Source organism: Rhincodon typus, chromosome 2 (assembly GCF_021869965.1).
Source record: "Rhincodon typus isolate 14 chromosome 2, sRhiTyp1.1, whole genome shotgun sequence".
Classification (NCBI taxonomy): domain Eukaryota; kingdom Metazoa; phylum Chordata; class Chondrichthyes; order Orectolobiformes; family Rhincodontidae; genus Rhincodon; species Rhincodon typus.
The window spans coordinates 132,127,433-132,138,982 of record NC_063333.1 but is presented as its reverse complement, the minus strand read 5'-3'; the positions used below and the strand labels follow the sequence as shown (position 1 = coordinate 132,138,982).

At 41.9% G+C, this 11,550-nt stretch overlaps 1 protein-coding gene across 1 annotated transcript; it reads right to left on the bottom strand.

Annotated features, from left to right (window-relative positions):
- Positions 1-1,690: 1,690 nt before the first annotated feature.
- On the bottom strand, positions 1,691-9,924 carry lrrc14b (leucine rich repeat containing 14B). The gene is made up of 2 exons (XM_020527119.2): positions 9,020-9,924; positions 1,691-2,336 (listed from the first exon to the last, which is right to left on the bottom strand). Exons 1-2 carry the CDS (start codon positions 9,922-9,924, stop codon positions 1,691-1,693), a joined length of 1,551 nt encoding a protein of 516 aa, XP_020382708.2.
- Positions 9,925-11,550: the final 1,626 nt, after the last annotated feature.

Genomic DNA, 11,550 nt, shown 5'->3' with positions numbered 1-11,550 from the left:
TGAAATGGTTCGCGACTGGTAGGTGCAGACGTTTGTCGCGAACCGAGCGGAGGTGTTGCGCAAAGCGGTCCCCGAGCCTCCACTTGGTTTCCGCGATGTAGGACGCCACATTGGGAACAGCGGGTACAGTATACCACATTAGCAGATGTGCATGTGAACATCTGTTTGATGTGGAAGGTCTTCTTGGGGCCTGAGATGGGGGTGAAGCGGGAGGTATAGGGGCAGGTGTAGCACTTCCTGCGATTGCAGGGAGAAGTGCCGGGGGCGGTGGGGCTGGTGGGGAGTGTGGAGCGGACAAGGGAGTCACAGAGAGAGTGGTCCCTCCGGAAAGCAGATAAGGGTGGGGAGGGAAAAATATCTTTGGTAGTGGGGTCAGATTGCAGATGGCAGAATTGCTGGAGGATGATGCGTTGGATCCGGAGGTTGGTGGGGTGGTACGTGAGGATGAGGGGGATTCTGTTTTGGTTGTTATTGCGGGGAGGGGGTGTGAGAGATGAGTTGCGGGAAATGCGAGAGACACAATCGAGGGTGTTTTCGACCGCTGTGGAGGGGAAGTTGTGGTCCTCAAAAAACGAGGACATCTGGGATGTCTGGGAGTGGAATGCCTCATCTCGGGAGCAGATGCGGCGGAGGCAAAGGAATTGGGAATATGGGATGGCATTTTTGCAGGAAGGTGGCTGAGAGGCGGTGTATTCTAGGTAGTTTGAAGGGTCTTTTTGAAGGGTCTAGACCCGAAACGTCAGCTTTCCTGCTCCTCTGATGCTGCTTGGCCTGCTGTGTTCATCCAGCTCTACATTTTGTTATATCAGATTCTCCAGCATCGGCAGTTCCTACTACCCCTTCTTATTTTTGTAATTGCTTTTATTTAAGTTTAACATTTTAGTTTTAGATTCAGGGTTCTCATCCTGAAGGTGATTGTAAAATTTGATCATGTTATGATCACTTTTTACTCAAGGACCCTTTACCATAAGATTATTAATTAATGCTGTGTCGCCATGTAATATCAATAGCCTTACCCAGTTTGTTTCAGAATGTATTGTTCTAAAAAACTATCTTAAATATGTTTGTTGAATTGACCTTGAAAGCGACAATTTGACAATTCCATTTGTGTAATCTGTATCAAGATTGAAAATGTCCACAATTTTTGGAGTAAATGTTAACCTGAACAGGATGATAATCCAGCTACTCTTCTTTGAAAAGTGTAGTGGATGTTTTGTACGCATCTAAGTGCATACGGTGGTGGCTTTGACCAATTAAGTATTATTAGGTCTTGATGAGCCTGAAATGACATCTTACATGGAATGCTATTGAAACTTAGTCCATGGTGACAAGCATAAAGTGCTATGAGAATCTCGAGAACAAGAAATATAAGGTAAATTGGTTAGGCAATTGCAAAATTACACTTGCCTTTACACTGATCTTTCAATAACTTTTAGAATTGTTGCTGTCACCTAGTCCTCAATCACTCCTACTTCTGCCCTTCTTTCCCTTTAGCTCTGTAAATTTTAGTTGTCCAGATATACACCTAATTTCATTTTGAAGGTAATCACTTAATCTTCCTCTGCCACCCGTTTATGGCAGTGTCTTTCGGATTGTAACAACGCAATGCAAAACTATTCAATTCCTTGGTTATATTGTGGGCATTAAAATATAATAATCTTGTTTTACCAGCTGTTTTTTCCATAATATGCTAGTCCACTTGTTTCAAAGCAGTCAAAAGGTTGGAAATAGCATCAGTGAATGACTGAAGCAATACAACACTAAGTTCATTGCACGTCTCTTGAATATTGGAATCAAAACTACCAAAAAGTGGAGATGTCGCAACAATATCATATCGATTGGCCCGGGACAATATCATGATTAATTCTTGGTTTATCTCCGCAAACCGTTCCCTATCATACTTCACCAGATTCTCGTCAGTGAGTGGGTAAGTGAAAGTTGGTGGGTAGCAGTCCTTTGGAACCGGAAATTCAACTTTACAAAGCGAGGGCATTTCAGTAAACAGTTCAAAGAGGCGACAAAGGGATCTCGAAGTGAGTGGATTCCCCAGGAAGCTGAAACCTGTCAATTTTTTGCAAGGCTCCAAGGCTAACAGGAGCAAGTTGACATGCTCATCGCTGATGTTGCATTCCTCCAGAGTCAGTATCCTCAGAGTGCGGGATGCACGCCCAAGTAGCTTGAAGAAGGTTGACGGAAATAGGTCAGCGACGCTGTGCCCACTCAGGTCCAGCACTTCCAGGTATTCAGCGTGCAGGCTGTTAGCCAAGTAGGCCATATCAGCATGATTCAGGCAGCAACTGGATACATTTAAGGAGTGCAGAGGAGTTTTCAAAGGGCTGGAGAGACAGAAGGTAACAAGAGAGAACACGATTTCAATTCAAATCCATAAAAAAAGAAAATGCATTTAAGCAGCACCTTTTACAAACTTAAGGCATCGCACAATGCTTTAAAATTAGAAAAAAGTGTTTTATAAAGCGCAGTTGCTGTTGTCATGTTAGAAATAGAGCAACCAATTCCTACACAGGTTTGAAAGGTTAATGGTCCATTCCTGTTCAATGCACAGCAAGATCCCATAAACTGCAGTGTGAGCATGGCCAAATAATCTGAACCTTTTTTGTTTAGGAGAAAAGTATTAGGCAAGTCACCAGATATATCTCACTTGTTCTTCCACAGAATAGTGCCTCATAAATCTTTACATCCTGCTGAGAGGGCAGAAAGGACCTCAGTTTAATACATAATTTGAAAGACTGTATCTCTGACAATGTAACATTCTTTCAGTTATGCGATTGGATGCCAACCTTGCTGAGCTTATCTAGAGTGTTACTTGAACCCACAACTTTCTCAGATGAGAATACTACCTATTGAACTATGACTGTCATCAGCGTAGCAATTAAAGAACCTATCATGTTCTTATGATATCCCAAAGCTCTTCACTGCTAATTAATTACTTTTTGATGTATGGTCATTGTTATAGAATAGGAAATGTGACAGCCAACTAGCCTACAGCAAGCTCCTACAAACAGCAATAAGATAAATGGCTAAACTATTGACTATTTTATTGATGCTGGTTAAGTGATAAATATTGGGCAGGTCAACAGAAATGATGATGAAATGTCACTATCAACCTGAAAGATTAACTCTATTTCTCAAAGGTACTGCCTGCACTGCATAATATTTCCAGTCTCTTCTGCTTTGTTTAAGATTGCCAGCTTTTGCAATATTTTGCTTTTTTTTCCTATTAGAACTCCCCTGCTAGTCTTCAAAATAGTGCCATGGGACTTTTATTGTCCACCTGGGACAGCAAACCAAACGTTGGTTTAGAAGTTATATTTCACTTGTCAGACAGCACATTCATAACTTTAATCCATCTAAGTGTTTGCAATAATCTCAAAATGCTTGGCCTGCCCTGCTATTTGCAATATGACATGTGCCAATTTTTGTCTCATTATATACTCCTGAGAAGTGCCTTAGGACATTTTATTATCTTAAAGTAGAAATGGAAATTGTTGTTATTGTGCATTCCCAATCATTTCTTTTCCAATCTAGTTTGCACTGGCTGCTGCAAGGAGCAATTAAAGGTAAAAAAAAGTGTCTAATTAAGAGAACCTATCATCGCCAAATAATTCTAAGTATGTGCCTGGTATTTCTCAGGGAATGTGGGCAACCATGTCTGCACTAGCATTTATTGTCTATCCCTAGTTGTCCTTCAGAAGGTAGTGGTGAGCTGCCTTCCTGAAATGTTGCTGTCTATTTGGTACAAGTCGACTCACACTCCATTAGGGAGGGTGTTCCAGGATTTTGAACAATTGGCAACTGAAGAAATGGCGATTGGAGAGTAAGTGGCTTGGAGGGAAAAATGCAGCTGGTGGTGTTCCTGAGTGTCTGCTGCTTTAGTCCTGTGAGATAGAAGTGGCTGCCATCTAAGAGGCTGTGGTACATTTCCACAGTGCATCTTGTAGATGGTAGCTGAAATAACTCTACAGAGGCCTGTATCCTGTCACCAAGTCACCCTTTATTTACACATGGAGAGTCCTGACATTGATCCAGCTCCCTCAAAGCCAGCTGTCAGAGTGAACAGAACTTCTGACACTCCTGTTTATATCTGTCAGCCAAGACTCCCTGATTGGACCATATTAACAGCCCCAATCAGGGAACTCATATTCTATGAGGTCTACCTGGCTGACCTCATTTCAATGACAACAGTACCCACTGCTGCTACTGAGCATTGCCAGAGGAAGAGATTGAATGTTAATGGATGTGGTGCCAATCAGGTGGACTTTGTTGTAGGTGATGTCAAGCTTCTTGAGTGTTGGTCGAGCTGCACTCATCCAGGCGAGTGCTATTTAATCACACTCCTGACTTGTGCCTTGCAGATGGTGCACAGGCTTTGGTGAGTCAGAAGGTTAGTTACTCATGCGAGATTCCGAGCCTCTGAAGGAAGCTCTTCCTAGCTTTTGTAGACACTGTATTTATCTGGCTAGTCCAATTAGTTTCTGATCAATGGTAACCCCCAGCATGTGGATAGTGTGGGTTCAGTGATGGTAATGTCATTGAATGTCAAGGGTGATGTTTAGATTATCTCTTGTTAGATATGGTTTATGGATTAGCGCAGTATGATGTGAATATTTCTTGCTACTCATCAGCCAAAACCCAGATATTGTCAAGGTCTTGAGGCATTTGGATAGTGCTTCAGTATGTGAAGAGTTGCAAATGATGCTAAAGATTGCACAGTCATCAGTGAACATCCCCACTTCTGACCTTATGTTAGAGGAAAGATGACCCCACTTCTGACCTTACGATAGAGGAAAGATTATTGATGAAGCTATTTTGTTACTGTCTTCTCCTAGAGAGAGCCAGGGATCTAGATATAGAGGTTATGACTTTTTGAACCAGCTTTCTTGGTCCTTGTGGTTAACCAGAATTTCTTGCGTGAAACCTGATGTCAAATGTCTTCCACAATGAGCCTGGGAGTTCACCCTTTTGCTAAGGCTTGGTAATTTCAAAGCTGAGAAGAAAGCTGGCATTCAGAGAGAAAGGAGGCGTCAAACGCAGCACAGGGCTTTGTGTAGAAATAGTTTCCATAGTTTCTAAAATGGAACAGGTGACCAACTTCTTCCATGCACTTGTGGTCCCAATTATGATGCAACATCAAATGGTTCATGTCTCAACTTCATTGAAGTATATGCAGCTTCCACTGTAAGCCTGAGTACTGCAGTAGAAGTTCAGATTAAACTCAAGCAAAACCGCCAGCTGTCGTACAAGCTCAGGCTGCTGCCATCATGGCTCTAGATGCCAGTGTTCAAAGGGGCTTGCAGTATATCACAGCAGCCCAGCAATCTGCACTCTACCAGATTACAAAGCTTGCTCGAGGCACAACCCTCGGCATTTGGCAGCTGTCACTAAAGCTGTTCTGTCTCTGGCCAACAGTGCCCGTGCTCCCATCTCTGCTGTTCTGTGTGTGACCTTGTTATTGTCTGTCAGCTGGCCAACTCAGACTGTTGCCATACCTGCCAAGATGGTGCAGTCTGCAGCCAAGCCTTCTTGGCTTGAGTTTGTCCTCAAAGGCCTTCTGCATCTTTTCCACTGAATGTCAGCTGCCTTTCAACAACCATGGTATATATCCATTGGGAAACTATGACAAGCGACAATGCGCAGCGCACAAACACGAATAGCACATACTATGGTATTTGGTTTAAAGGTCGATGTGTTATGACATGTTTTCATTTATAAATTAAAATAGAACTGTTTCTTCTATAATAACTTTCTTTTTTGCGTTGTGACCCAATGGATGCTGTGATGGCCAGTGATGGATTGAAAATCCTGTTAGTAAAAATAAACCATAGAAATGTTATGGCACAGAAAGAGGACATTCAGCCCATCATTTCTGCACCAGCAGAGTAAACTAGCTACTCATTCTAATGCCCCTTTCCATAAGAGGGCAGGAAGAGTCCATATGAGTAGAGGGTGAACTGCAACCTTTTAAAGATGGAAAGGGTACAAGGGATATACTTTGCGAGTGGCTGAGTGGCGAGTTATTCTGGGAATGGTGCTGGTGAGATGAGGCCAGAATCGGCCTTCAGATAGGCCTTGGGGTGGGCGAGGTAGTTCATGTGATGAGCTTGATCAAGATAGTATGAGAGAACTCACTAGGCCTCTCTGAAAAGAACCCTCCAAAAAACTTGATACAATGTAGGCTTGGCCAAAGATTAAGATTCATCCATAGTTTCCAAATCAGGATGGTGTGTGACTCAGAGGGGAATGTGCAGCTGATGGTTTTCCCATGCAAGTGCTGCCCTTGCCCCTCCAGTTGGTAGAGGACATTAGTTTGGACCATGCTGGCAAAGAAACTTTGATGCATTGCTGCAGTGCATCTTTTAGATAGCACACACAGCTGCTATTGTATATCACTGATGAAGGGACTAAATGTTTGAGGTGGACGATGAGCTGTTTTGTATTGGCTAGTCTTGAGTTTCTGGAGTGTTGTTGGCTTTGCACTCCAAGGCAAGTACAGTGTAATTCATCATATTCCTAACATGTACCTTTTTCGATGGCGTACAGGCACTGGGGAGGCAGGAGGTAAGTTCTTCCCACTGAATTCCCAATCTCAGACATGGTCTTGGAGTTACACCATTTATTTGGCTGGTTCAGTTCAATTTCTTGTCAGTGATAACTCCTAAGGTGTTGATAGCAAGTGATTCCACAATGTTAATAGCATTCAATTTCAAGTTGAGATGGTTAGATTCCCCCTTTGTTGGTGGTCATCATTGCGTGGCACGAATGTTACTTGCCACTTGTCCAATCGGATCTGAAAGTTGAAAATCTTTTACTGCACATTGGTACAAACTGCTTTGATATGCAAGGAGCTGCAAAAGGTTCTGAAGGTGCAAACAAATGGAAAAGTAAACAAAATCACCTTCGAAGCCACTGGTGAAGCAGCTTAGAAGAGGGTGTTAATTGAAATGTTGTTCTTTAAAAGAGCAGACGTGCTGCTAAGTAATTATTGCAAACTGATTGACCTCATGCTATGGAAATTTCTGCTGGACAGTAACTGTGTATGTGCTAACTCCTTTGCCAAAATGTCAAGAGAATAAACATGCGTGCCACAGATGTCATTTTGTTAAACAAAGAGTACTCCTCATGCCCAGAAAGAAGGCTCAATTTCTCACCCAAGAAGTCAAGTATATAAATTTGAACAGTATAAACGGTAAGCTGGTTTAGCAACTTTGAAAGAGAAGGACTATCGAGGTTTTCTGCAGTGTCTAAAATTTACATCACTTGTCAAGTATCAGTAGTGCCGAAATCAGGGCAACATATTATGATAGAGACAAGAAACAAGTACATATATCATTTCCTTTCTGTTTTCAGGTATCCTGAATAACTTCAGAGCCAATGACATTTGCAGTGTTGTCATGGTTCTAATATAAGAAACGTAGCTGTCAAATTTTTAAACAGCATTGTGACCAAATCATCTGCTTTTTGATGGTATCTGAGGAATAAATAATAATAAATAAATTATAAATAAGAATAAATAATTATCAGGGCACTAGAAAAAAACACCCCTTTTTTTTCATTGAAATAGTAGAAAGGGACATTTGAATGTGTCTGAGACAGTAGAATGGACTTGATTTGACATCTCACTTGAAAAATGAAGTTTCTGACATGGTAGCACTCCCTCAGTGCTGCCCTGGGAATTTCACTTGGAGTTTTGAAATCACCACCTTTCTGTCTCAACCAACTGAGCCAGAATTGACAACTACGTAGCCCTCAGATGAGGTGTGACAATTCAAATATAGTGCAGTAACGTAAATTGGACCTTATTTTAGTATCATTAGCTCTGTTCTCATTTTTTTTCCTACATCATCAGCAGAAAGATGAAATTGAAGTCAAGTTATCATTAGGTTGTTATATTGGAATTTACAGTGGAAATATTGGAAATGTGCACCAATTTAGGTTATTGTATTTACATTAATATAGAAGGTAGAAATTACTGGTGGTGGTACGATACTGTTAAACAGGTTTCAAAGTGAATACATTTTGCGAAATAGTGAAGGGAGAACTTGAAATGGCCCAAATGGCCCATTAAGGGCCAAAATCCTGAGTCACAAATGGTCATGACTACAATAATAAAACCTTTGGAAATTGTACTAGCATAAAAAAATTTCTACCAGTATAATGTCAGTCAGTCACTCAAATCTTCCTGTCACTCATGATAGCCCAAAGCATCAAGTAAACACTTTCTACTCCCCATTCTCCTGCAGCCAGATAATTTCCTGGGGCAGGTGAAAAACTGACAAAAAAAATCACAGAGCAATAAAATAGAATTACAGAATCCCTACAGTGTGGAAGCAAGCCATTCAGCCCATCGAGTCCACACCAACCCTCCAAAGAGCATCCTGCCCAGACCTACCCATCTACTCTATCAATATAACCCTGCAAACACCATGGCTAATCCACCTAGCCTGGATATCGCTGGACACTATGAGCAATTTAGCATGGCCAATCCACCTCACCTGCACATCTTTGGACTGTAGGAGGAAACTGCAGCACCCAGAGAAAACACGCGCAGACACGGGGAGAATGTGCAAACTCCATGCAGACATTTACCCAAGACTGGAATCAAACTCAGGCCCCTGGCGCTGTGGGACAGTAGTGCTAACCACTGAGCCACCGTGCCACCCAATAGGAAAATAAAACTACTAAAAATTCATCTTTGACCTCTCTGAAATTATCAAAAGAGATGTAATGATTGTTGTGTATTCTATGTGCCTGAGAACTATATAAAGACATCACATCAGTTTCACTGTATGTAACAGGAATTTAATTACAAGAGTCCAATTCAATGCTGTTCTCATATTTCTAGCTTCCAAAAACTTCTAGCAGTCGGCTTCAGTTTACTTATTTATCCTGAAGTTCACATCCAGATTTAACTAATCAAAAGCAGTGGACACACGAAGAGACATATTTCATCAAATGCAGAACAATTGGACAATTAAATACTATAAGGGTCATCGGACCCTACCTGAGTATTTTACGTATTCGACCAGTTAAAGTGGAAAAAGCCAAATTCAGTTCTGTAAGAAAGTTCAGTTCACTTAACCTCTGTCCAATTTTCACAAGCAGAGATTCATCCCCTTGTGTCATTCTACGTACGTCGAAGGTTCTTGCTGGGAGTGTCAGTGACCTGAGCAATGGGAGTGGCACTTGGCTCAAGAGGAAGTCAAAATGTTCCATTTCCATGCGAATGTTGTGGACCAATTCTAACTTCTGCAGAGTCTCAGACTTAGCCAGCTTGATGATATAAAACAATTTCCTCAAGGCCAGGCTGTCAGCTCTGAATTCAACGCATCTGATCTTCAGTGGGCACTGGCCCCTCAACAACAAAGCCTCTACCACTACTTCATAGCTCCGCTGTGTCACAAACAAGCTCATTAAGACCTCAATTGAGATGTCAGACACTAAATCTTCCAGTTTACGGGCTTGTATCTCCACAAGCAAGTCAAAACAGGTCCTTGCCATCAATTCAGTTCTCCCCCACCTCCCCAGGGCCTTTCCACAATCACAGGCCTGAAATTCAATATCATTGAGTCCCGTTAGGTCGACCACTTTGAGTCTCTTTGAGTATGTACTTGAGCTATTTAGAACGTAATCTTTCAGCCCTGTTAAACATGCTTGCAGACAAACTTGACACGTCCTGTTGCAGAGATCCTTCTCGCAGTCTGCTGTCTTCCCCAAGAGTTTTGAGATATTGAATTCTGCCAATGGCCAGTTTTCCACCAAGTCATGGACTACTGTAGCCTGTTCCTGTAAATAGCTAGCTTTAAACAGCAGTGGGTACAGGTTTTGTGCTACATAAACGATGCTTCTCTGAGCGACTTGGGCATCTGATACCAAGGCCTGGGCACTGATGAATCGTAAAGTCTTCATTATTTCTCGTTTCCGTTTGCTTAGCTCCTTTCAGTTTGTAACCCAAGGTAAGTCGCCACGTTCTGAGAGACGGAGTGACTTGTCCACATTCTGTGTCGTGTATTTTTAGCAGCAGCTGCACAGTGTCAGCTGCTCTGTCCTGGATAGGAGTCATCCCTGTCATGTGCTCCAGCACATATTTATTTTAATAATAACTGACTGCACTGGTCAGAGAAAGTGCAGCACTGTTAGAACTGTGACTATATTCTCACCACGATATTATCTAATGGGGAGCCATATCCATTAAATGAGGTGAAGACTTTGTGTTGACTTGCTCAATATTGCTACTGGATCTTCACAATGCAGTACATCAGGTTTTCCACTTTGGCATCGATCTTGATCTTCAAATAATTCTGAATGTTGTATTGCAACCACAGATTGTATTTATATAGCATCCTGTTGTGGAGAAACATTCTGAAATGCCTCATAGACATGGAATCTAAACAAAAACACCATACCAAATGAACTACTAGGAGAGCCGATCAAAAACCAAATCAATAACTACAGAATGATGTTAAAGGAGACCAGGGTGGCGGGGAGTTGAAAGAATTTAATGAGGGAATTGCAAAGCGCAAAGCCTAAGCTGCTGATGGCTAATGTCCCATTGCATTGGAATCAAATGTTTTCAATCACTCAAATTTTCCCTTTCCTGAAGCTGCTGTCTCATGTTGGATAAACTCTCTTGTATTTGCTGGTGTCTGGTAGATAACTTCTCTCAAAGGTGCTAATTTATTCTGGTGGTCCTTTCCACAGATGTCTGTTTATCACAAGTGACACTGCCATCCCCAGTGCCGGCCAGAGAAGTGTGGCAACTCATTTATCTTCAGCAAGATCTCACAACAGCAGTGAGATAGCTGGCTAGTTAATCTGTTTTTTGGACAGTTAATGGATAACTGTTAGCCAGGACACGAGGAGAAATACCCTTCAAGTAGCAGCATATGCTCTTTTACCTTTATCTCAATCAATAAACGGATCTTCGTTGAGATTACAACCACAAATCCTAACTGTACAGTACTCCCTTTCTATTACTTCTTCAAATATGCTCGGTTGGGCATGCATTTATATTCATTTTGAATTAAATTGCTCAGACATATTATGATGCAACTCTGTGATTGGTGGAGGAAGTTCTAGTTCTGAGGAAGGGTCACCGGACCCGAAACGTTAACTCTGTTTTCTCCTCCATAGATGCTGCCAGACCTGCTGAGCTTTTCCAGCAACTTTGTTTTTGTTGTTGTTGTCTGTGATTGGTGGAACTTAATCCTCAACCTGCTTTCCAGAGGCGAGGAGATGATCACTGAGCACTCAGGATTCTCTTGAAATGTTGACTTTCACAAGCCTAGGATGTGTCAATGTTCTTTACAGTCACTTCTTAGATGTACAATCGCTGTTATAACGCAGTAAAGGCAGCCGTCAATTTTACATACAGCAAACTCACACAAACAACAATGTGAGGATTTCAAAATCATTTGCTGTAGATATTGGTCGAGGAGTACCAGGAGAACTCCCCTGCTGTTACGCAGATGCCATCTATCTTAGTGCCACGAGATTGCTTATATATATACCTGAAACACTAGACAGAACCTCAGC